This window comes from Cydia fagiglandana, chromosome Z (assembly GCF_963556715.1).
Source record: "Cydia fagiglandana chromosome Z, ilCydFagi1.1, whole genome shotgun sequence".
NCBI classification, from domain to species: domain Eukaryota; kingdom Metazoa; phylum Arthropoda; class Insecta; order Lepidoptera; family Tortricidae; genus Cydia; species Cydia fagiglandana.
This window is the reverse complement of record NC_085959.1, coordinates 15,042,915-15,068,144: the sequence shown is the minus strand read 5'-3', so window position 1 is coordinate 15,068,144 and position 25,230 is coordinate 15,042,915. Positions and strand designations below refer to the sequence as shown.

The 25,230-nt window shown below is 39.5% G+C and overlaps 1 protein-coding gene across 1 annotated transcript in view; it reads right to left on the bottom strand.

The window, feature by feature from the left end:
* The window catches only part of LOC134678929 (dynein axonemal heavy chain 6), a 63,193-nt gene that overhangs the window by 15,340 nt on the left and 22,623 nt on the right, over positions 1-25,230 (bottom strand). The window contains exons 26-56 of the mRNA XM_063537685.1: positions 23,361-23,512; positions 23,044-23,236; positions 22,530-22,669; positions 21,972-22,157; positions 21,335-21,490; positions 21,025-21,252; positions 20,570-20,790; positions 19,532-19,743; positions 18,663-18,775; positions 17,666-17,808; positions 16,836-17,028; positions 15,691-15,914; positions 14,952-15,207; positions 14,449-14,639; positions 13,986-14,158; positions 13,706-13,889; positions 13,059-13,224; positions 12,612-12,773; positions 12,026-12,202; positions 11,203-11,399; positions 10,487-10,649; positions 9,987-10,069; positions 9,758-9,869; positions 5,006-5,131; positions 3,885-4,045; positions 2,991-3,132; positions 2,637-2,822; positions 1,937-2,109; positions 1,077-1,257; positions 661-840; positions 133-366 (exon numbers count right to left, since the gene is read on the bottom strand). Coding sequence (XP_063393755.1) covers positions 133-366; positions 661-840; positions 1,077-1,257; positions 1,937-2,109; positions 2,637-2,822; positions 2,991-3,132; positions 3,885-4,045; positions 5,006-5,131; positions 9,758-9,869; positions 9,987-10,069; positions 10,487-10,649; positions 11,203-11,399; positions 12,026-12,202; positions 12,612-12,773; positions 13,059-13,224; positions 13,706-13,889; positions 13,986-14,158; positions 14,449-14,639; positions 14,952-15,207; positions 15,691-15,914; positions 16,836-17,028; positions 17,666-17,808; positions 18,663-18,775; positions 19,532-19,743; positions 20,570-20,790; positions 21,025-21,252; positions 21,335-21,490; positions 21,972-22,157; positions 22,530-22,669; positions 23,044-23,236; positions 23,361-23,512 — 5,408 coding nt within the window. The remainder of the gene's footprint in view (positions 1-132; positions 367-660; positions 841-1,076; positions 1,258-1,936; positions 2,110-2,636; positions 2,823-2,990; positions 3,133-3,884; positions 4,046-5,005; positions 5,132-9,757; positions 9,870-9,986; positions 10,070-10,486; positions 10,650-11,202; positions 11,400-12,025; positions 12,203-12,611; positions 12,774-13,058; positions 13,225-13,705; positions 13,890-13,985; positions 14,159-14,448; positions 14,640-14,951; positions 15,208-15,690; positions 15,915-16,835; positions 17,029-17,665; positions 17,809-18,662; positions 18,776-19,531; positions 19,744-20,569; positions 20,791-21,024; positions 21,253-21,334; positions 21,491-21,971; positions 22,158-22,529; positions 22,670-23,043; positions 23,237-23,360; positions 23,513-25,230) is intronic.

Here is a 25,230-nt window from a genome sequence, read left to right as displayed (position 1 = left end):
AATGCTACGAAAAGTCACGTGACTATTTTCACAGATTACGCTGTATTTAACAACGATTGTCAACTTTGCCCTAGCTTACTAATTGTATTGACCTACTTGATCACATCAGATATATACTAAAATCAGGCTTACCACTGAAGTACCAGCTGCTCCTCTCAGAATGAAGTTCCATTGATCTTGGCGAATCAAGCCAGCATTAAGGTATATGGCCGTGTTGAGCAGGAAGCTGAACACGAGTTTGTGCCTCTCGAACAGCCCGCGAGACACGTTTTGGTAGACGCTTAAGGTAATCTCGCTGTAAAGGATCTGTAGCCGCGTCTCAAGCACGTCACTTTTTTTGCTCCTTTCTATTACTTGATTGAAAATCTGTGTTTATATAAAATACGTTTATTTATAAGTATGTGAAAGGTTGTGTATGAACTCATTATTTTGTATTATTTATTGTGAGCCTATTGTTTCCATATTGTTGTTGAGAAGGAGGCTGGCTCAACAGGACCCGGCTGCAAAGAGCTGGAAGTAGCCGCTCAAGATCACGACAAATGGAGAATTCGGTCCCTAATGAGGATAATAGGAATCATCATCATTTATTTATTTAGAATAATTTGATATATTTATTGTTTAGCTAAATAAGCAGTAGTACCTATGATTAAATAATTTTACCTGATTGAAATACTTCAAGGAGAATTGATACATGGGGTCGATGTCGGCCAGCTGAGCCACGGCAAAATACAAGACAGCACCCCGAGTCGCCACGGGTCTATATTTCTCTCTCGCGGCAGAAATGCTGATCTCAGTGGCTTCCGTTTCTTCCAGTCTGGCGTTTATGATTTCTGACGTTTCCTGTTACGTATAATTATGTGAAGGTTTTATTTATACCCAGCTTCCTAAATAAATTAAGTCTAACTTCGCCTCATACCAATTTACGAGAGATTTTGAACTGAGGTAGCGCTCCCTTCTATTGACTCCGCGCGCCGGGCGCAAGAGCAAAACTAGGATTCCCCGGATTCCTCGGATTTTAGGGTTAACTACGTCGTTAAAAAAGTTCAATATTAACATAATTTACCTAGCACACCCACCTTACTCTCGTTGAGCGTTTCGATAAGTTCCTCGTCGTCGAGAATGTTTCCCGAGGAGGCGTAGAGTAGCTTTAATATCTTGTCTTCTATCTCGAGCAGGGTACCCTTGTCGGTGTTGATTCGAATTATTAGCTCTGTGCGCAACAACTCTAAGTCTGGCCGCTCTAGTCTCACCACATCACTAGTTCACAAAATACTTTTAGAATACAAATAAAGTTCTTCTTAAAAATAGCTTATTTTTAAGTTATTAAAATAATAACATTGGAGTTTAGCTGATTATTATGATTACAACTTTGATTTAACTTTAATAAAGTCTATTAATTGACTGTTAAAGTGGTTGCTTACCGAGTTATATAACTCTTAACTTTTTATAGTAGTACCTATATAAGTATACATAAATTACACATAAGTACTGCATTTCGAAAACTTTCACATTAGGTACTAAAATATTTCGCGAAAACGGGTAACGCTTTAACGTTGCTACGTGCTACGGCGTAGCTTGCTTGGCAGGAGCGGCATCCGAACTTTAAGAGGAAAGTGGACGACTGATTCTCTATAAAACGTAATCCCCATTTTCCTCTCGGGATATTGACATTATGGAATAAAATTACAGTTTATTGTATATTAGCTTTTGCCCGCGACTTCGCCTGCGTGGAATTAGTGCAGCTGCTAAATTAGGTATAGCGCCTGGATAATGCTAAAAGCATCTTCCAATTCGCGCATTGCTGAATAGGTATAACATCAAACAGACAGACAGACACAGTTGCGCCTTTATATTGATTGAGTCAAATCAAGATCTGACTTGAAAGTTAGAGAATATGTATTAAAGGTGTGTAGCAAATATAGTAAAAGTCACTAACGCCAAGAGCTGATCCTCCAATCCAGACAAAGTGACTGTAAAGTTGACTAGCGTCACTTGAATACATATTTCGGGCATATAGTGTGGGTTGGCAAGTTTGGTCGTCATGTACAAACGGAAATTGGTGTCGTATTCTATGTCACTGTCACCCAAGTGTATGAGAAGTCTTCCGGCCTGTGTACAACATAAATGAAAATGTATCTAATTAAAACTACAAATTAAAAATAACTGAGGACGATACCTTAACTTAACGCATTCACTGCCAGGGGGCGTGGCCTAGGAACAAACTTGTATGACGGTGAACGCACATGTGCGTTGGGGGCAGTGAATGTGTTAATGCATATTTTTTGCAATGGATTTATATAGCTTATTTAAATAAGTACAAATGTAACAATTGCAATTGTTACTATCATTTCATATTATTGAGTGGTTGAATTTGTGCCTTGTATGTTACAAGACGGCGCCGCCAGTTTATCGTCGTACAGGACAAAGCCGGTCAAAGGGTTAACTATAGGCCTGGCATTAGTTATAAGTAGGCTATAGAAAGTACAATACTTAAGTTAAGCCTTGTTCAAAGCTGGCCGCGTAGCCAACATGCCAATCGCGCACTGCATATATAAAAGAGTGATAGAGATACACAAAGCGTTTCGTTGTAGCGATAGCGATTGCCACCTTGGCTAGGCCGGCAGTTAAGTACTTGCCTGTAAAAAGGTTTGTTTGAGCAACACGGGCGTGAGCGTGGCTTCGAGCGTCTCGCCCAGGTCCTCAATGAGCATAGGCCAACCCAGGCGGATGCAGTTCTCCAAGATTCGGAGGTACGCTGGGTCGTTCAGTTTCATTATTTGTAGACCATTATCACGTTCCATGTTCTTAATCCATCTATTTGCCTGTTGATAATTATATTATTTTGATGGATACCTAATTCCATGTCAAATCGTGTATTTTCGATAAGTACGATTATCTCTCGAGCTAACTAGGTATTGTGTACTTAGAAAACCGAATAAAGTGGCGGTATAACTTAGCAGTAGGTAAATGAACATTAACGGCATATCGACCTGTTCCTGGGGGTCGATGGTGAGAGGCCAGCGGCCCGCTCGCGTCATGAGGATGCCGTTCTCGGTGGAGATGGCGTCGCGCGGCAGCCCCTGCGAGTTCCACGTGCGGATCGTGTACGAGTTCGCCATTACAGTGATCAAACTGGAAACATGATACACTTTATTAAGAGCCAACAGGAGTGGTCATTTCTCCATACAAACGTATTCGACTGTTTCCTCCGTGGGTTTTGATGCTAGAGCAATGATTTTTTCAACACAGATTAATATTGTCAATATCTGTGTCTGACCGTTATGCTTTGTTTGATATTTTTGTTTTTTAAGACGCTAGAGCCCTTCAAAAATGGCCAAAATGGCCAAAATAACTATGCCGCAATGAGAGGCGTAGTATTCAAAACTGATATCAATTAGGCAAAAAAGCAAAACGGTTCCACGTAGATAATTTCATAATCATTTAGATTTCCAAGTTTGGTTAGGATTGGTTAAGTTTTGGAGGAGGAAACAGTCGAGTACGAAACCTCGATTTTTGAAATTTTTACGCGGGATATTTCGCCTTGTCCTTATCGCACTAGTTTTAGGAGCCGCTTCCGTTAGCGAGACGGGTTTATTTACCTAAAATATTTAAAACTCAGCTCCTGTTTCGTCTTAAGCCTGTGCATTTACACGCGAGCCGTGAATATGGTGCATCATTCCACTCATTTAGACGGTACGAGACCTCGCATGCGAGTTTCATTACAATGCGGTATTTGAGTGGTCGGCTGAATTGGACGTAGGTAACCAATAGTCCTCAAAGTAACTAAAATCAATTACCTACGTGTTCGCGCGCCACCTAAATCAATCCTTAGGGACTAAGTAGTAGCCTTACAACCAGAGCAGCAAGCAAAATAATAGACTCACTCAAAAGTGTCAGAAGCCGGTATCTCAAGCTCCTTGCACTGTGAAACCCACTTAGTTTCGAGTTCTCGGCGGTAACTGGTTGGAAACGCGCCAAAATACGCGATGCAACCGGATGCTATAATAATGTCCCCCGTTGTACAGTACAGTTGTCGAGTTGCTGACTGCAAAAAAGTGTTTAAAATGTATCAATTTTGTACAAAAGACAACCGTGGGCTAGCTTCACACGGCGTTAATTTATACCGTATACGGAATTTTATCGAATACCGTAACGGTAGTGACAACAAAATTTGTATGGCAACTTTTTAAATCGTTCACATTGTTCACACGGCTAGACGCTTCGGACGGCTAGACGGCTTTCCCACATCCTTCATAGACGCCGTGTGAACGATTTTGTACGTTGCCATACATTTTGCTGTTACTACTTACCGGTTAGGTGTTGCTGATAGCGCTATTTTTATTTTAATGTCGAATTTATTTCGTATTTAAATTTAGGGGATGGGATAGATAGAGTTCCTTACTCTGTAGGTTTATCATTAATAGGTATAAAAATCTTCCACTGAGTTACAAAAAAGTATGGTATTTTCGTAAAATTACATAATTTTTCTTAACATTTCTTTCCCGCTTTAATACGATACGGTATCGTCTTGGGTCGTCCGTCCCATTCGTTTTTCGTCAAGTTCTTAAATTAGTCCTATTTGCTTTCGTCACCCATTCTACATTCGTTACAATCGTCGGTGGCTTGCAATGTAGAATGAGTGACGAAAGCAGAATAGGACAAATTTAAGGACTTGACGAAATACGAATGGGACGACCCAAGACGATACCTTTAATACAAAATAATAGTATTAATGCGCGGTGTTGTTTTATGCGAAAAACGCATGAGCTACCGAAATGTATGCAAATTGACGATGCGCCAATTATATAAAAAATACAGGTTAAAGTACATATATGAATGTGTAGAATATGCATATTCTTACTTATTAGGTATGGTATGCGTATTACGAATATGAAGCAATAATCAATCACACTGTCGCGTTGCACTAGTGCGAAGTCTACAGATTAGGTATCCTCTGATAGTAGGTAAGTAAGTAGCCTGAAGGGCAGGAGAGTTAGTGACGTACCTTAACGGTGTCCTCCCATCGGGTCTGTTCGTCGGCCAGCGCCTGGGTCAGCTTGCCGGCGCGCGACAGCCGGGCGGCGGCCAGATCCACTTCAGCCTGCAGCTTTATACGCTCTTCCTCGACAACCTGCCATAACAAATGTGCACGGTATTTACTTACTAAACACACTAATGTAAGCATCACAGTAATGAGTATTCTGTACGTGGCCTTATACTGGTGAAACCGTGTAGTATGCATCTGGCTTTATACTTTTTGGTTGTTGTATCTATGGTCTTTTTGGTGGAGATAGAGAACGGTCAGATCTGGCGACAGGTCTATGCACCGAGGTTATGTCCGATTGGATCTTTTGTAATCTTATAATTAATCCTGTATATCGATGTAATAAAAGAAATGTTACTGGAAGCAGTGGTTTGAGTGCTAAACCCCTTTTACTGAGCACTAAATCTATATATGATTATATCTCAGAAAGCGGGATTATGAATTCAAATGCCCACATAAAGATTCGATGTTATCTACTGTGAGAAGAGACGTTGGAATACAATGAGAGTAGATCTCGACGAAAATGAAACTTACGCAACCATCAGCTTCATGGTGATACATCATTAAGAGCCTGTTACATGGTTATGAAGAAATATATGGTGGTAAGGATGTCATCGTGCAGTATTCAGGTGCAATGCAGATGCTCAGTGAAGCTAAAAGTTATTAACACTGAGTTGTTTAATGACATTTTGTAAGTTGATTGTTTACTATTGTTATTTTTGGATGGACTAATGCCACTAAAAGTTCTTTTTTAATGATGCATGTGGATATAATATTTACCTATATATGTTAAGAGATAACAAAGAAATGAGAATGAATTGATACAGAGGTTTTTGCTATGATGGAATGATGGGATATAGCTAAGATGAGAGGGAGAACTTAAACTGACAGCGGGCTAGAATTGTAGGAGAGTGGCCCATGATAGTTGTCAATGTAAATATAGGTACTCTAGTCTCTAATCCGGAGAAAAAGAATCTTAATAGGTAGATGTGTATTTTGGATAAAGGACACACAGAAATTAGTTTTAGATTTGATAGTAAATTGATAGCAAATAAATTATTTATTTATAAAAGTTTATATATGGGAAAAAGTAAAAAAAAAGTTAATTGTAGATATTATACCATACCATATTATATGTGTAGGTAGAAATTTAATTGCCTTTTATTGTTATATTGAAAATTTTCAATCGGTAAATATAGAGAGAGGCAAATAGAAACAATAGTGAATGTATGTAAGCGCACACAGCACGCAGTATGAATTCTAAATTTAAAATGAGACTGGTAGATTCATGTCTTTTCATACTATTGTTGCCAATGTACTTTTATTGCTATTGTTCCATCTCAACAATCCTCCAATTAATTATATATTCATTTTCTACCCTAAATTGAACTGAGTTGATTACTTCTCAATTTTAGATGTCATCGGTTACAGATTAGTCATAGGTTCTCTAATTATTTTTATTTTTTTTTGATTGACTGTAGACTTTATGTGACAATAAGGATAGTCCAGGCTTAACCTCAAGATAGTTACAAACATAGGAAGCTAAAGTACTATTATTATTAATATTACATTTCATGAGTGGAAAAGAGACAAAATGATTTTACACCACAATTTCTAAGCATGTGATAATGATAATGATCTTTGCTACTGCCAATAATTAATGATGACACTTTTCTTTCATGGTTTTAACGCCGGTAATGTACGTGAAAGAATGAAGTTGGTGATAAGTGATGGACTCACAGCATCTGGCTGAAGCAAAGAAGGTTAAGCTATTAGACGTGTACAATCCTCAACTGGAAAGCCAAAATCATGAAAAAGAAGGAAGAAATCAGATGGCCAGATGACATTAAAAGGTGGCAGGGAATCCATGAAAGAGGCATATGTTCAGCAGTGGAGCTGAATGAGCAGAGAAAAAAGAATATGAATATTAGATTGTTGTAGAATTAAGACATAGTAAGAAGATTACTAAACATACATAGGTTGTGTTGTGAGCAATTAGTGATGATAAGTGTCATACTATTGTAGATCACAACGGACAGGGTTTTAGCAAACTATTATATAAATATTATGAATCTAGACTATGATTGTTTATGTTTATAGTTTGGCAGACTGTCTAGTGCAGGCCTTGATGGCAGACTGTCTAGAGCAGGCCATGATTGTTTATGTTAGTTTATAGTTTGGCAGACTGTCTAGCGCAGGCCTTGATGGCAGACTGTCTAGAGCAGGCCATGATTGTTTATGTTAGTTTATAGTTTGGCAGACTGTCTAGTGCAGGCCTTGATGGCAGACTGTCTAGAGCAGGCCATGATTGTTTATGTTAGTTTACAGTTTGGCAGACTGTCTAGTGCAGGCCTTGATGGCAGACTGTCTAGAGCAGGCCATGATTGTTTATGTTAGTTTATAGTTTGGCAGACTGTCTAGCGCAGGCCTTGATGGCAGACTGTCTAGAGCAGGCCATGATTGTTTATGTTAGTTTATAGTTTGGCAGACTGTCTAGCGCAGGCCTTGATGGCAGACTGTCTAGAGCAGGCCATGATTGTTTATGTTAGTTTATAGTTTGGCAGACTGTCTAGCGCAGGCCTTGATGGCAGACTGTCTAGAGCAGGCCATGATTGTTTATGTTAGTTTATAGTTTGGCAGACTGTCTAGCGCAGGCCTTTATGGCAGACTGTCTAGAGCAGGCCAAGATTGTTAATGTTAGTTTATAGTTTGGCAGACTGTCTAGCGCAGGCCTTTATGACAGACTGTCTAGAGCAGGCCAAGATTGTTAGTTTATATTTATGTATTTTGACAAGATGTATAGAACAGGCCTTGAGGGCAGACTGTGATTGTTGATGTTGGTTTATACTTTGACAAGATGTATAGAACAGGCCTTGAGGGCAGACTGTGATTGTTGATGTTGGTTTATACTTTGACAAGATGTATAGAACAGGCCTTGAGGGCAGACTCTGATTGTTCATGTTGGGTTATATTTTGGCAAGATGTCCAGAGCAGGCCTTGAGGGCAGACTGTGGGTGTTGATGTTGATTTATACTTTGGATGTTACTTGTAGATGTATTTTGGCAGACTGTCTAGAGCAGGCCTTGAGGGCAGACTGTCTAGAGCAGGCCATGACGGTATGTTAGATTATATGTATTTTGGTATACTGTCCAGATCAGGCCATGATTGGTTATAAGTACTTGTTAATAGTGTGGCAGACTGACTAGCGCAGGCCTTGATGGCAGACTGTCTAGATCAGGCCATGATTGTTTATACTTGTTAATAATGTGGCAGACTGACTAGCGCAGGCCTCGATGGCAGACTGTCTAGATCAGGCCATGGTTGTTTATGTTTGTTTATAGTTTAGCAGACTGATTAGCGCAGGCCATGATGGCAGACTGTCTATGACTATGATTGATGATATTTATGATAGATTATAATTTGGTAGAAGCTGTTTAAAGAAGGCTGATAATGTTACCAGGTGTTGGTTATTTATTACAAAAAAACTATTTACAGTATTAAACCATGTGAAGTGTGAGGATTGATTTCTCAATAAGATTGATATATACAAAATGCCCGTGATTGATTAATTAGGGAGTTAAAGTCTGAAGGTTAAATACTGTTATGAGTGTTTATCTTTTGTTATTATTAAGGTGGATGGCATGTTACGTTATATTGTTGTTATTAATGTTTAATTACTTTTAGTGAGAGGACTCACTAAAATAAAAAGGATGGCCGAAGCTGTAAGCATCACAGTAATGAGTATTCTGTACGTGGCCTTATACTGGTGAAACCGTGTAGTATGCATCTGGCTTTATACTTTTTGGTTGTTGTATCTATGGTCTTTTTGGTGGAGATAGAGAACGGTCAGATCTGGCGACAGGTCTATGCACCGAGGTTATGTCCGATTGGATCTTTTGTAATCTTATAATTAATCCTGTATATCGATGTAATAAAAGAAATGTTACTGGAAGCAGTGGTTTGAGTGCTAAACCCCTTTTACTGAGCACTAAATCTATATATGATTATACTAATGTATGGCGACTCCCACCTGTCGACAAAGTATAATATACGAGTAAAGTAGTAAAAAATATTATTACCGTAAATAAAATGTGACTGTTGAACAACCTAGCTCTGTATGGCGCGATACGATATTTTTTGTAACCGGATTAACAAGACAAGGGTTTGACAACTTAAGTTACCGCATAAATATGTGGGCACTTCTTACAGCGCCATCCACTTCAACTGCCATATTTACGGGTACAATATTACTATATAGACTAACCCCCTTATTCATAAACGTTAACTGAAGTTGACAAGCCGATAATAATCGTTTGTCCCTTGCCATCTTACCTATACGTCGGAAAGGGACAAACGATTATTATCGGCTAGTCAACTTTAGTAAACGTTTATGAATAAGGGGGTAAGTACTTAAAGCAATATTAAAGTCCATACATAGTAAACGTGCACCCATATTATGAGTCCCACCCATATTATAAAAAGAGTTACATGTGTTGTTATTCACTTAGATTCCAGATTATTAGATCTCATCTCATTATGACATGAGAAGAAAATAATTCAGTTTTCTAAACTCTTCTAAAAATTTGGTTCTGAAATGGACCGAACCGAAGGGAGCCTTTTTATCTCTTACCTTTTTATTAGTAACCTTAGTTAGTAACAACCTACAAGAAATCCGTGCACAATACGTTTAGATTTCTACTAGTACTTAATTACCCTCAGTTCGTCCAACATTTTAGCGAGTTGCGCTTCGATGGCCTCCACTTCTTTCTGCTTAGCTCTTAAAACTGCCATTACACCTTTTAGTGTTGCGGCTGCCTCCTTATGTCTGAATAAATCAAATAAGTCATAAATACATGCTAAGTAATGATTACCTACCTAATGTAACTCGATTCATTATTATATATTAACTAAAAAATACAGATGGTGATATCAAAATACTTACTTGATTATTTTTGGCTCGACAACTCTGAAGACTTTAGCATACATATCAATAGCTTGCACCCACAAAACCATAGAACGACACACCTAGAAAACGAAACAGGCTCTAAGGAAATGCATCTACTATAGGTAATGTAACGTAAGTTATATATTTGTAATTTACTCACAAAACTGTAATTTGGTACCCAATTTGTGATGTTAAAAAAAAAGTTTTATTTGTACCGCCGACGTTATAACATCACAGTTAATTACCCTCCCCATTTTCGCGCCTGTTATCTCATATAGGAATTTCAATAGTCAGAACACCATACTGAATGCGTTGATACCATATTTGCCCATATCTGAGATGACTTGCACGGAATGTAAATTAAACCTGATTTTACACACTACTATTTATGTATCTTGTGTAATATTCCAAAATATCCGAGAACTTTTCCAAGTTTTTGGAAACTTTCAACTTGCACATCGAGGACGATTAAAGTTATAATATTGGAATAAACTTACTTTCGAAACCTTCACCACAGTATCGGGATTAAAATCCTTGTGGGTGAGGTATGCCTTAATCTTTTTGAGCGTAGCGTCTGGTATGTGGTCTTTGTCGTAGTCCTCCAGTTTCCCAATGAAGTTTACGTCCGCTAATAACTTCTTTGTGCTATCCCAGTCTGGCCTGCATATATATATATATATATTATTAGATTGGCTACTCTAAAATACAAAGTAACATGCAACTACCCGGGTCGATCGCGTCCATGGTCTTCTCGCGTTAAATGGGAGACATGAAGGTAAGCGATCCTTAGCAATAAAAATAACGGTTGAGTGCTGTGGCTGTGCCATAGGCAGATACGATACGAATGTAAGGTTGTGGATATTTACGGAAAACTAGCTTCTGGCCGCGACTTTGTCTGCGTAGAATGATGATGTTAAAGTCCTTCCTATTAGGGCCTCGAGCTATCTCCAATTCTCCATAAATCGGTTTAGTGGTATAAGCGTGATGAGGTAGGTAATAGACAGAGTTACTATCGCATTTATTATAGGTAAAAATAGGGATTTAGAAGAAGAAATCGATTTTATTTCTGTCCTTGATAGTGAAATACGCTTAATGCGTCAGTATCATTAACATTCGGTATTAAAACAGATTCCATGAATTGTATAGATACCAATACTGTTGTTTTCAGCTAATTGAAAAGTGAGGTCAATAAAAATTTAAGGTTTACACCCACTTGGCGTTAAACAAAATGCATATCGGCTCCATCACGAACCGCACAAGGGCAGGCGGTTTCTGGAAAGCTTTCAATTCGTTAATGTCCGCCTTGTTGAGGGCCTTTAGGGCGGTCTGCGCTGCTTCCATTGCCGGCATGGCTAGTGCTAGATCAGCCTTTGCCTCGTCCGCTATGGCTTTTACCTCTTCGGCTTTGATCTGAAATAAGAAACTTGCCCGTAGTTTTTAACTGCCTGAACCTGTAACCAGTTTTTTACTATAGGTACAGTAATATTTCTTTACAGTACAGACGGTGCTACTTTACCGCACTAGTGCGGTAATTAGCTATTTACGTGCATATACTCCCTTAGGTCGTGTATTAATTTATCGCCCCTCGTTGCGAATTTCCTACTTTTCGCACTTCTATTTGTCGTAATGTACTATTCTTTTTATCTGTCGTTTTTCCCTCACGTCGGCTCGCTTGGATTACACAACCCGTTCGTTTACGTCGCATCGCATGCGAGTTTCATTACATTGCGTTATTTCATCGGTTGGCTGAGTTGACGTAACCTCAATGGTCCGCAATGTAACTCAAATCGCATGCGTATTCCCGCGCCGTCTAAATGAGCCCTAATGAATCTCCTCCTCCTTTATGATCCTTTATGATCAATTTGTTAGCAGATACTTGGAACAATTGATCTTGCCAATTTTTTTGTAAGTTGTACTTATGAAAACCCATGACCCATAAGACCCATGTATACCTATGTTTCACAAATAAAGCATTCTGATTCTGATTCTGATTCTGAAATCCTTGGATTCTGTACAATGTTGTATGGTGAGAATACCTTTGCCTCCGCTTCGTCCCTCATGACAGCTTGTTTGACCACGTCGGCGGCCTGCTGCTCCACCTTCAGTTTGTTCACGAGCGCGATGCCCTCCGCCGCCTTCTTGGCCAGCACCGGTTCCATATCGCGGACCTGCTGTTCCATTACCCCTACTACTTCGTACGTTTCGTACAGTTTCTAAACGGAACCGAACAAGCTATACGTGAGATACCGACTAAACTTATAGTTCGTTTTTTTTAGCATTAGAAAGAACTTCGCAGAAGTAAGCTTGTCGTTCCAAATCCGGCACTTTTAGCGGTAATAATTTGAAGTAAATTATATGTATTGACCGTGCTACATTAGATAATTCAATAATTATTAACAATAAAAGAGCCTGATAAAAACTGTACGCTTACTTCTGTGGAGTTCTTTCTAATGCTAAAAAAAACGAACTATAGTCAAAATATATGTTAGACTGGCTAGACGGACCAGAGTATGGGGCATTGTCAACGTCCTTACAATTAATTATGTAATATGCTCATTAAAATAATTAGGTATCTTACGTAACTAGTTATTAGAGAAGCATGGAATGGAAATATAATCTTACTTGCAAACCGCAGGATATCCTGTCTCTTGCCCTTAGTATTTCCTGTTGTTTTTTGTCTAGCAGTCCAAGGTACAGGTGCAGCAAAGCTAGGTAACTGCTTGGCGTCGTGTAGAAATAACGTCGCATCTCATTGTATAACCTGTCAGTCATAATGTCTACATCCTAAAAGACAAACAAACATAAGTCGATACAGGAGCATTCCACGAGCTGTCCCGTACAAACGCCTTTTATTTCGTATTTTAGAACTTTTTTTCGGCGTTTAAAGCCGACAATTATTTTTCTGGACATATTTTTGACCAATTGTTACAGAGATAGAAACTCCTATAAGTACCTGTAAATCTTCAGAAAACTCACGTTTGTACGGGACAACGGTAGACGGTAACGGTACAACCTAACACGGACCAATTTTATCATATGATACAAATACTTATGTGAAGTGAAACAAACCTGATGCATGATGACACAAAGTTTAGACAGTTTCGCGATGGTCTCCTTGTTGCCAACGGGCGCCAGGCACAGTTGCGCGACAGACAGCAGCGCTTCGGGCGGCCACTTGGTGAACCAGTCGATCGTGCAGCAGTTCACCAGTGACGGGAACATGCGGCAACGTCGTCTGTCCAAAAATATTTTCCATTTGAAAATATGTTTTATATGTTTCGTTTTGTAATGTTTCTAAACGGAACCCTCTTTTCGAATATTACGGAGTATTTTAGTACCTAACTATATAGATACCACATTTATAAATACCTATATGTAAGTACGTACTATGTAACTACAGTATGCAATGCGAATAGGTACGAAATTGTCTTCTTTTCTGTTATTTTATCAGCAATTTATGTTGAATAGGTACTTTCGTATGGTTACAAAAGAATCATGTGACCTTTATTAGCAAGGCAAGGATCGTTTATTCAATTAGGTATTTATAATCATAACCATTTTTTAAAAGCTGCAAGCCAAAAGTTAATGTGTATGTTTAATAGTGTTCTGTATCGGTTAAGTGGGATCGGTAAAGGGCTCTCTGTTCATGCACCTTTCCAAAGCAACCAACTGTCGTTGGCACGCGACCATAACCTTCCATTTACAATATTTCTAACCTGAACGCCTCGCCGACGGGGCTCATACAGATGACCAGGTGCAGTTTGCTGCGCACTCGGTTGATGAAGAAGGTGTAGACTCCGTCGCGGTCTGAGGGGTTCAGTCCGGCTTTCGCCACGTCGGGCCGGCAACCCGTTTGAACTTGCTCGTATGAATCGCCTTCGAATAGGTTGGGCACCTCACCTGGTTAAGAGTTGAAATTCAAGGTTCTATTCAATTTTAAAACATATTGTCTATACAGACACATAGATTAAAAATCGATGCCTTCACACAACTTACCGGAGTTGAGCATGTTATTAATGTCCTCGAAGAAGCCCTCTTTGGTGATTTGCGTGTCAGTGAAGAGAAACACCGTGTCCTCGTTGGCGACGCCCGCGCGCATGTACATGAGCCTGAGGTCGTCGTGGAACTCCGGAGTGTCGTAGTTACGCTTCAGCTCCATGCCCATGCATCTGTTCGCAATTCATAAACTTAATATCAAACATCTTAGCTGAGCACAGCAAACAAACTTTCTTTCAAAAGGACGACCGGCGTGACTGGCCTAGCTAGAGGGTACTGCGGGTGGCCCTGCCTATGAAGCCGACGGTCCCGGGTTCGAATATAAGTATGTATTTATCATAAATACGTATGTATTGTATATCGTCGCCCAGTACCCATAGGTTTTGTTAGTTTGGGGCTAGGTCGATCTGTGAAAGATTGTCCCCAATTTTTCAATATTTATCATCTCTCTCTCGTAACTTACTTGCACTCGTTGACGTGGCCGGCAAGGGTGGCGACGCTGCGACGGCCCGAACCGCCCGGCCCCACCATGAGGCAGTGCCCTCTCTCCGCTCGCAGCACACGCGCTATTCTGACTATATGCTCCACGGCGTCCGTGAACAAAACCAAGCGCATCTCGGTACGCGCAGTTGAGTTATATTCTTCTAAGTATTCCTAGAAACAAATGTTTTCACGAGGTTGGAATAGTTATTTGGGCAACAAGGCATGAAAGTTAGTTTTTGCTGCGAGTGCTAATATTGAGCATTAGCTGGCCTCTAAGATAGGTACTTAGGTAAGTATGCTACCAATAAATGGACAAATAATGGGTAATTTATGAAATGCACCCGTGTTTGGCGCCATAAAATAGTTGAGAAAATAAATCGGTGTAAGGGCATTCGTAGGAACTATTATATAATTTGTGGTTAAGGTAAGGAGCTAATAAACGGCTCCACTAAAGCTTTCCAAACTGATTCGAGTATCACGTACATTCAAAACTATCATAAGCTTTTGCATATCTGGTATCTCCTGGTACTTCCTATTTTCTTTAGGCACCGCAGAGTTGAGGAAGTCGCCAAACAGGAGCATAGGTGGGTGTTCAATGATGTCATCGTCTGGTATTTCTAATATGGACTGTTGGAAGTTCTTTTGGCAGACTTTGCTCATCAGGTGGAAGAAATAACTCTTGTCTTGGATGTTGATAAGGCGGTCATGAAACACACGGAGACATTCGTGGTAAAATAATCTGGAAAAAAGCAAGTGGCTTAAAATATTGTGAATAAATTGAAGCATTATTTCTCTCTTCGTCTCTATAGATAGACCATAGTTCGGCAAAAGTCACTTGTTAGTGGAATATCATTAACAGTAGATATATATAGCCAGGGAGAATCATACTCTTTTTCTTAATATAACGTTTCTTAAACGCCAAAAAGGGATAATTGTTTTTGAGGCTTCCGTACCCCAAATGTAAAAAAAAAACGAACCCGTCTGTCCGTCCGAAACAGGAATATATTTAAAAAAAATTTAGGCAAACATTTGGGCTTTAAGTAAATGATGAAAAAAACAAAGAAAGAAGGCAATCACGCATAGTGAGTCGGACTTAAATGCGGGAGGAAAACTCATAACTCGGACTTAAACATTATTTTTTCATACTGATGTTACTCTTGTATTTATTTACCATACTATTTACGGTTCTTGACAATTAAACTGATAAGCAAAAAATGGATACCTTAGCATTCCCTGTGGCATTCGCATATAACCAGCGTCCGCTTGCAAACATCCCTGCATGGTCTTGGACAAATCACGAAGATTGAATACGTAATGCGATTTTGCTGGCGTGGGCAACAGCTCCGCACAAATCTTCAGATATACTTCCACTGACGCGTTTACTATAGGTTCACCTAAACAGGAGACTTCCGATACGAAGTCCTCCATGTGCCCACATAGAATAGCCTAAAAAAATGAATTCTTAGATATTTTTCGGTTACATACGAAAGAGTTTGGTACTCTCCAAATTACGTAATTACTTACAACCTAGTTTTATGTAAATAACGCACCCTATCCAATGAATAGTTATCGAACGCCATAGGAGGTCTAAACCTCAAGTGGATACCGCAAACCGGAAATTCTTCAGTCTACAGCACCACCAGCCAACGGAAGTTGTCGACAGGATGTACAGTCAATTGTAAAATTATGGGTGTAGCCAACTTTTCAAAAATATGTCCCATATTTCTTAATTCGCTGACATAAGAGCTATGGGACATATTTTTGAGATGATTTGCGCACCCATATTTTTACAGTTGACTGTACACGTATTAGCGCATGACCAGCCAGCATTTATTGTGCAAGACTTTTTTCTTTCTACCCGAGCGTACAGCGTAGCGTAGCACAAGCGACCGCTACGAGCTACGGCGTAGCATAGAGATAAATTCACTTTTGCGCCCTTTAAAAAATCGAAGACCCACCAAAGAAGCATATCACTCCTATATATAGGTACCTGCGAGATTTTAAGCAGATACTTTGAAAGACGAGAAGGTATTTATGTAACAACATGTTAGAATAATATTATTAAATTCTAAATTCAGGTGTCCAGGTCTCGATGTGACCACCTGGTGTCGGCAGGAGAGTTGAGGTAAAATATTACATATACACATCTACTAAGGTTATGATTAACAAATTAGTGAATGTAATTGTAAGTGTCGATATTTATGCGAAATTTTAGATAAGCTTTTGGTTAATTTTTCTGTAGAACGATGTACGAAACTAAAAAAAAACGTTAGTTTAAAATATCGTTATCTTTAAATGTCATGTTGTTGTGTGCATGACCTCGAATGTGTTGGCGATACACAGCGACGATAAAGGTCAGTGGCTTACCTTAAATATAGTCTTCATGGCTTCAGAGTTAGGCGCCGATATGTAGAACATGGCGAAGTGGCGCGTGAAGCGAGCCGTGAGCGGGTTGCGGCCGCCGCCGGGCGGCGCGCACGCGCACGCCAGCACCACGTCCAGGATATCCTTCCAGTACAGCTTGTCGCGGTCGTATACACCACCGAAGTCAAGAAATTGCCTGCCAATTCATAATAGTAGGGTACCTAGATATTTTATCTCAGGAACGTTATTTGTTATTTATATTTATAAAGGTTTTTTCCTTCGATCTGTGGTTATACAGGGTGTTTGGTACATCGTTTGCCAAATTAAAACGGCAGATAGGTTCAGTCATTTGCTATCTTCTCAGGCCTAGAAATTTTAAATTTAGCGCACATTTTTTTTCACTTCTATGCCAGTTTTTCGTAAATTTCAAATTTTTACTTGCGTAGTAGTAAAAAAAACCATGGCCAATTTTGTTTTTTAGGCATGAGAAGATAGCAAATGACTCAACCTATCTGCCGTTTTAATCTGGCAAACGATGTACCAAACACTCTGTTTATTTACAGGTAGGTAATACCAACCCATAGACTAGGAATCCTCTAGACGGAGTTTAGAGCAATTATTTCATGCAACCGATGCTGCCAAAAATGCGGGGGTGCACGAGACGAGGTGAGCGAAATCCCGTGCCGTGATTGGTCCGTTCAAACGACGAACGAGTTCACGGACGTCACACAAAGACACTTTCGACTCGAACATGGAGTAAAATTACCGTATGCGTGGCAGCGGGGGTAGGGCGACTATGCTCAGTCTAGAGGATGTTTTGTCTGTGTACCAACCTTAATAGTTCGATGGTAGGTTGCGCGCCGTACACGTCTAACTTAGGCATGTTGACGTCATCGATGAATATTATAACTTTCTTGCCCAGCGGTGCTCCAATTGCTTTACGAGGCCGCTTGTCCAATCGCAGCTCAATCACTTCCTACATACACGATGTAACATGAGTAAACCGAATAATTTTAACAGCGTATTCCTGATCATATTTAGAGACCAAAATGTCCTATAAACTTTTTTGAAATTCGCCTAGTTTCAGAGATATTATTAATTAAAAAATAAACAAGTTTTTATTGTTACATTGTGTAAAAGGCCTTTTTGATGGTGATGTTGCTGCTATGGGACGTAGTCTAAATATCCTTATCGATAGATGTCAAAAAGTGACAAGTAACACTTTGCAAAAAGTGGGTTTTACGAAAAAAAAAATGTAAAAATGAATTTTAAGTGACAAGTTTACCAATAACATTTATTTATTAAGTACAAATACATTGAAAAACGTGGAAAAAACAAAACAAAAAAAATTTTTTTTTGGCGGAATTGACCTTAACTCATATTACATTTTTTACTTCTTTTGACCTCAGAAATGCGTGGTTAAAATTATTCGGTTTCCTCATGTTACACCGTGTATACATAATCATTTTCCTTCATTTTTTCTCGGAAACGTTCGTATTTGTCATGCTAGTTCAATTAACCTTAGTACTTTTTGTACCGAGACTGACTGAAATAGCAAGACACTTTCGTACGTGTCCGTGAAAATACGAAGGAGAATGATTATGCACTACATCTGTAAGACTATTTGGTCAAAGTACTCACGATACATATTGAAAGACTTAAAAAGATTAATAGAATAGTTACACTATTTATTATATGGGGCTTAATATACTTGTTAGTATGGTTTATGAATAAAATAAAATAAATTAATAATTTATTCATGTTATAAAAATAATTTTATTAATATGTGTGGCAAATAAAGCATGTTTTAGCAGCTTTACAAAAAATTACCTGTGTCCGCGTACTGCTGGTTTGTGCAGAGAAACTCATCATTACGGGTATGAAGACCCCAGAAGTTGCCATCTTATTGAGGGTCTCCGCGGCAATTACAGTTTTGCCCACGCCTGTTTATTAATTAGGTATTCATTCATTAATATGGGAATTTTTGAGAGCAGAAAACCACAAATAATTTTTAGTATTTGGTCAGAGGCCTTATCCTTAAGTTGAGTACCCAGTACTACCTTCTACGTACCAGTGGGGAGACACTCCTGACTTTGGTCGAACTCGGCTCCGTTCGGATCAGCATTGCTCTGAGTAATTATTATAGAGTTGGCACCAATTGATTTCCTTTTGCGTGCACGACCACAGATAAGATAATCACTTGAATTTTGACAACCCCAAATAGCCGAAAGGGATAGTGCCATATATTAGAAAGGGATAGCATTATTCGACCCCGAACCGCTCTCAAACTTTGGGTTTGTAGGAAGTGTCCTTCTGCACGGTAGTACTATTTAATTATTTCTTCTGTGCTAGTACGAGTATGGTATCATGGCATTCTAAGGTCATAGCAGCACTCATAGCATAACGAAAGTTGGTACGTGTTCTTAGATTTAAACTATGTTTGACACACAGACCATCTCAATTTTGAGATAATTCCATGTAGCGTATTCCTTTTAGTGTGAACGTAATAACTACTCAGTAAAGAGTAAGGTATCAATCGTATTACAACTGAGGGGCTACCGCGAAAACAAAATTCGCAAATTGCGGGGATCTTTCTCTTTTACTCTAATGAAGGCGTAATTAGAGTGACAGAGAAAAATGCCCGCAATTTGCGAACTTCGATTTTCGCGGTTATAGCCCTGGTATTATCAGTTTCTTACCTGTTCCTCCAGTGAACATGACAGGTTTACCAACTGCAAGAAGCTTCTGGCTCAAATAACCATATCTCACAGTATCGATGGTAGGCACCAACGTTTCGAAAAATGGTCTGTCGCAATCATACACAAACATTGGTATGATATCGGCCCACACTTTCAGTCGACGTTGCTTTGTGTCCATGTACATGTCAAAAAAGTTAAAGCCTTGCGGAAAACTGCAACAAAATATTTGACAAAATAGAATAATTTCTCTTTCCAAATAACTGGTTTGCTTGCGACGCCACTACCTTGTCTGGTCTTTGGCTTACGGCTCGATTCGGGAAATGAATTAGATCTCTACTAGACCTCAACAAGTTATGACTTAGATATCCAAGTCACATCTAGTCGATATCTAATGTAAATCTAGTTGATCTCTATATCGTCTCTAGATCTTGTGATTATCTCGTTTCCCGAATACGCGTGTTAGTCTATTGTTATCTGTGGCTACCTTCAGCAACAATCTACCTGGTGGGTTGTCTGGCATTTCAGCAAAAGTTACGAGTGCCCACTAGCTAGGTGGTTCCTGACAGTGAATGTATTAATCGTTATCACTAATCACCATACGTCGGACTATAGGGGGCAGTTTGAGGGCAAGGTAAGGTTTACAAAAAAATCTTAACTTACGAGTATCATAATGTACCTAGTATTTGTAACATTGCCGTGTTCATAGAACTTGACATGCCCAGTTAACTCATTTGTTTTGTTCCTTTCTCACAGCTGCAATTGTCTGAGTGACGGATAAAGCCAAACGAACTTTTTCGCCATTTTGACTTATGTGTAGTCCAAGTACGTTTATAAATAACGCAGTTAGTTGCTATGATATTTGGAATTTCACATTATAAATACTAGGTACCAAATACTAAGTACAAATACTCGAAAGTGAATTGATTGATTTGCGAACCTTACCTATCATTCTGACATGCCACGAAAATGCCCGCTGGAGTCCGACGTATGCTAATCACACTAATAGGTCGCCCCTGGATGTTATACTTGGACCCGTACTATTCGGCCTCCTCGAACTCTTCGAACTGCCGTTTGACCACCTCCTCGAATTCTCTGCGATTTCCTTCCAAGATGTTCCCTCCAATGCACCAAATGTAGCAGAAAATGAAACAGTGGGCTATGTAGGTTTTGATAGCGAACTTGTCTGGAAATCGCTCTCCGGGCTCACTCAGTAAAGCTCCCAAGAGGTAGCAAAGTGCTGACGCCTTGCTTATATCAACCTGATAGAAAATAGTTGTCTTTTTTATTTCAATCAATAATTTTTAAAATTAAAATATAACCGGTCAAGCAAGTTTGTCAGTGGAAAAAGGCGCAAGATTCAAATTTTCTAAGGGACGATGGACGATAATCCTTCGTGTGTACATTTTTTAAATATGCCGCTCTGTTCTACTGACAGAAATGGCTTAAGTATAAAATTCCACGTTACTCAAATCACGATTTACAATCTGTCACACCTGTCTTATTCCAACAGAACATTTAGTGTTAACGTGGAGAAATCCTACATCCAGCATTTTGAACAATTCGTATAGAAAGTCGGAGTTTTCTTGGTTGAAGAGATTATTTTCTACGCCTTGTTCAAGCCACGAGCGCACGTATGGCAGGTACCCCATCTCGCGTGGGTCTATGTAAACCATGCCACAGCGCGACACAGTGGCTGGCGAAGCTTGAGCCAGATCCGCCACCTTGAAATCCATGCAAAAAAAACTGGTTATTCCCCGATTTTTTTTGTACAGAAATTATGATTGAATCTTTAGAAAAACATACCTCGAATACCATATGTACGTATGGCGTTAGTTTGATTCTCTCGGAGTTGGACAAGCACAGCATTTTGTTATCGTCTAGTACGGTGTTCATATTTTCAATCCAGACGGCGTCGACTGGCCCGTCGCAGATCAACCATTGATGATCCATTTCCACGCACTAAGTAAGTGTATAAATGAGTGATGAGCTTACAAATTTAAAAATATAGTTACCTACATTATAATAGGTTAGTGGGAAGAAACTAAACCCTGACCACGCTAACTTTGCACAAACTTAGCAATAAAAATGCATACAATATTGAATGCGTAAAGGGATCTCCCTTTGAACGCCAGACGGCTTATATGCCGTGCCCCGGACGCCAGGGGATCACGATTATTTTAGGAAAATTGAACTTTACGGAGTCCCGCGTAAGTCTCTATTGCATTGGCGAAGTAGCCGTCGTTGTGGCCGTCGTTGGCGTCCTTGGTAAGACTTTCCGATGACGTCCACAGCCGTTTTTGGCGGGTAAGACTTGATAGAGACAGGTTATACAAAAATAAACTGTCTCTAACCAATCTTACAATATATAAAATACACTGGAAGAGACAAAAAAAATATTAAGTAGTATTTAAAACAAAAAATACGTAAGCAGATGACATACTTGCACAGCAGTTCTCAAGCTAAGCGGAAGTATCCCATCGTGCCACTCGAGGGTTTGTAGATTAACTTCACCGTACAACTCGCCGATAGTCAAGCTCTTAGGGTTCATAATGTATTTGTGCACAGGCTGGTTTTGTGGGCCTTTCACACCGTCTTCATGCAAGCCTTCGTATGTATCGGCCAGTATCTAAAACACATTGACAATACAGACCTATATTGCATAGTTTAAATTTTTTTTAGTAATAAACTACCTAAATGTAACTCTGCGTAGAGGCCGTCACTAGAACCAGCACAGGGCCTACCGCAAAATGAAAATCGAAACTTCGATTTTTGCCGCTCTATCACTCTTGCATATTCCATAAATAGGGAGACAGATAACGAAACTGTTTAAAAAGGCATAGTGTGTATAAATTACTCTATGGCTTAGGATGTGCACTTACGTTGCACTCTAGCGGCAGAACATTGCAGAAATACTCCTTCTATTGGAGGTCCACGTCACAAAATCAACTGATTTTCTATTTGTTAAGTTTAGATGTGGTTTTAAGACTGTACTACTCACGTGTAAAACTACGGTCTTTCCTCCGCCCGTCGGACCGACTAACATAACACCCCATCTTACAATCATCGTCTCGTGCAATTGAATTACTTTCCGAATCTGACACGCTTCCACTTGTAACTTCTTTGCCAGAAGGCATTTTACTGATAACAAGAAAGGTAAGAATTGAACAGAGTTATTTGAAAATTATTTAGCATCACTTGCGCCATTCCACTAACCCGGGGTTAACCGGTTAAACCTGGAGTTGACATTATTACCAGTACAATGTGACACTTGGTTAATGGTTTAACCGCTTAAACTCGGGTTTGTGGGATGGTGCAAGAGGCCATTAGTATCACAAAGCGTGGTAAAAGTCAAGCTGATTAAAAGGCTACTTACTATTAGGGATACTTGGTTGTCTGCAAAATGTACTGCTAAAGTGACTCAGTGTCAGTGAGGAAGTAATCCATGTAATTTTCACCACTTTGGGACAATTCGGGTTACGTTCGAGCTCCGCTGCAAACCTTGGAATACTTACTGATACACTCCTGCATAACTCCGTAATCTCGAACTGGCAATTCGACTCCAGGGAATAGATCCGATAAAATGCCGGCAAATAGAATAGCGTCGGCTGCTAGAAACTTAGGCAGATTGCTGTCGTTCAGAGCACATAGTAAGGTCATTTCCTCGGGCTGGTCAGGGCTGGCTCGCTTCAGAGCACCAGCCATCACCTACAGAAACAAGTCATGAAATACTACTGAGAAGGAACCCTAGATGATAAGCCTCTGTCCAGAGGCGTCGTATACCCATTCTATCAAGAGTAAATTATCAATTATCGTATATTTTAAAGTTTACCAAGACACTCTTGACTGCCCGCATCCCGAAATCATAGTGGTCTTGCTTAGAAAGCTGTTCACTGGATAGCTTGTACATTTGTACCATCTTTTTCGACAAACTTTTCGATGATTCAAACCCTTCAGAATACAATATCACCTCTGCTATAAGGGCTGTGAACACACATAAACATATGATACGTCAGATTATATGTTCATTTTATAGAGGATGTTAAAAATGTGTTGTAAAGATTACGGGCTAGGTGATTCTCATCTCAATATAAAATAAAAACTTTTTACAAAAAAAAGAAAACCGACTTCAAAAAGGATGAAATAAAATATTATCCTTTTTAAGTCTATGCGTTACCAACTGATATGTTTGAAGTCGGTGCCAAGCCAACTTTTGAAGCATACCATGATTTTGGTGCGATTCGACAAGGATGTACGTTGGATTGCCTTACAATGAACGTACTTTCTGTAGGTACAGTCGACGTTAAAAATATGTTTACACTTTTCGTCTTATTACAAAGGAGTAAGGTGCAAAAGTGTATAATACATATCTGTGACGTCGACTGTACCTAAGAACACACCTCAGAACACACGATCAAACCTTCTTGGCACAGTCCGTACCATGTTTGTCGGCACGCAAGCGTGGGATTGGGACTGAAGTTATTTCCCGTCCCTTATTCAGAGGACTACATTTCAAAATATAAAACAATTCAAGGAATTTACGTTCTTGCCAAATTTCACCTAAAGCGGTTCAGTTGTTTAGCCATGAAAAGGCGACAAAGAGGCAGACAGAATTACTTACACATTTATAATAGTTCTAATGGTACAGTTCTAATGGGATTTATAGTCATAAAGCTGATTATTTTTGACGGGTATTCTTTACTACTTGGCTTGGCACCGACTTCAAACATATCAGTTGGTAACGCATAGACTTAAAAAGGATAATATTTTATTTCATCCTTTTTGAATTCAGTTTTCTTTTTTTTGTAAAAAGTTTTTATTTTTCCATTTTTAGTTTTAACGCATTGTTAATAGCGCGACGCGTGAATGAAAAACAACATCATGATTAACACTAAATTCGTGTATCTACTTTAATAAATATGTAATCTGGAATTTTCTCGAGTCCGTCTGGGAAATTATAATTCCTGTCACTACACTAAATCCATCCTCCGCCCCGCCACTGACCCAATTCCTCAACCCCCCCGATCACTCAATCTCATAGCGTATCAACCCCTGATCCATGTACCCCTCGGCCCTGAACCAGCACCCCTTCAACCACCATTACCCGACTCCTAACCCTAACCCCCGATCAGTAGCCTTACCAGCTTACCAAGAGTTTGACATTGATTTATTCGCTAGCGTGTGTGTAACTTACTTTCTTTGCATCTCGCTCGTACTGGCATATTAGTGCGAGCGAGATGCATAAAAAGTAAGTTACGAAGACGTTAGCGTCGCTAACTTAGCGAATATGTCAATGTCAAACTCGTGGTAAGGCTACACTTGCATTACATCAAATTGGCGGTGTTCGGAAGCAAATGCTCGAGTTACTTTAGAAAACACCGAAATCACTTTACACGTGCCTTTAAAAACTGAGGAGTTCCCTCAATTCCTCATGGATTCCATCATCAGACCAGAACCAAAAATAATACGGAAACACCTTGGAGGCAACTCCTTCCAAACAAAAAAAGAATTACTCAAATCGGATCACAGATGCCGGAGTAATCGCTGAACACTACATTTAAAAAATCATCATCATTATCATCAAAACAATCATCATCATCAGGTCTACTTCATCAAAGTGGTGGTTTTCGGGAGAAAATGCTCGAGTTGCTTAAGAAAACACCCAAATCACCATGCATGTGCCTTTAAAAATTGAGGAGTTC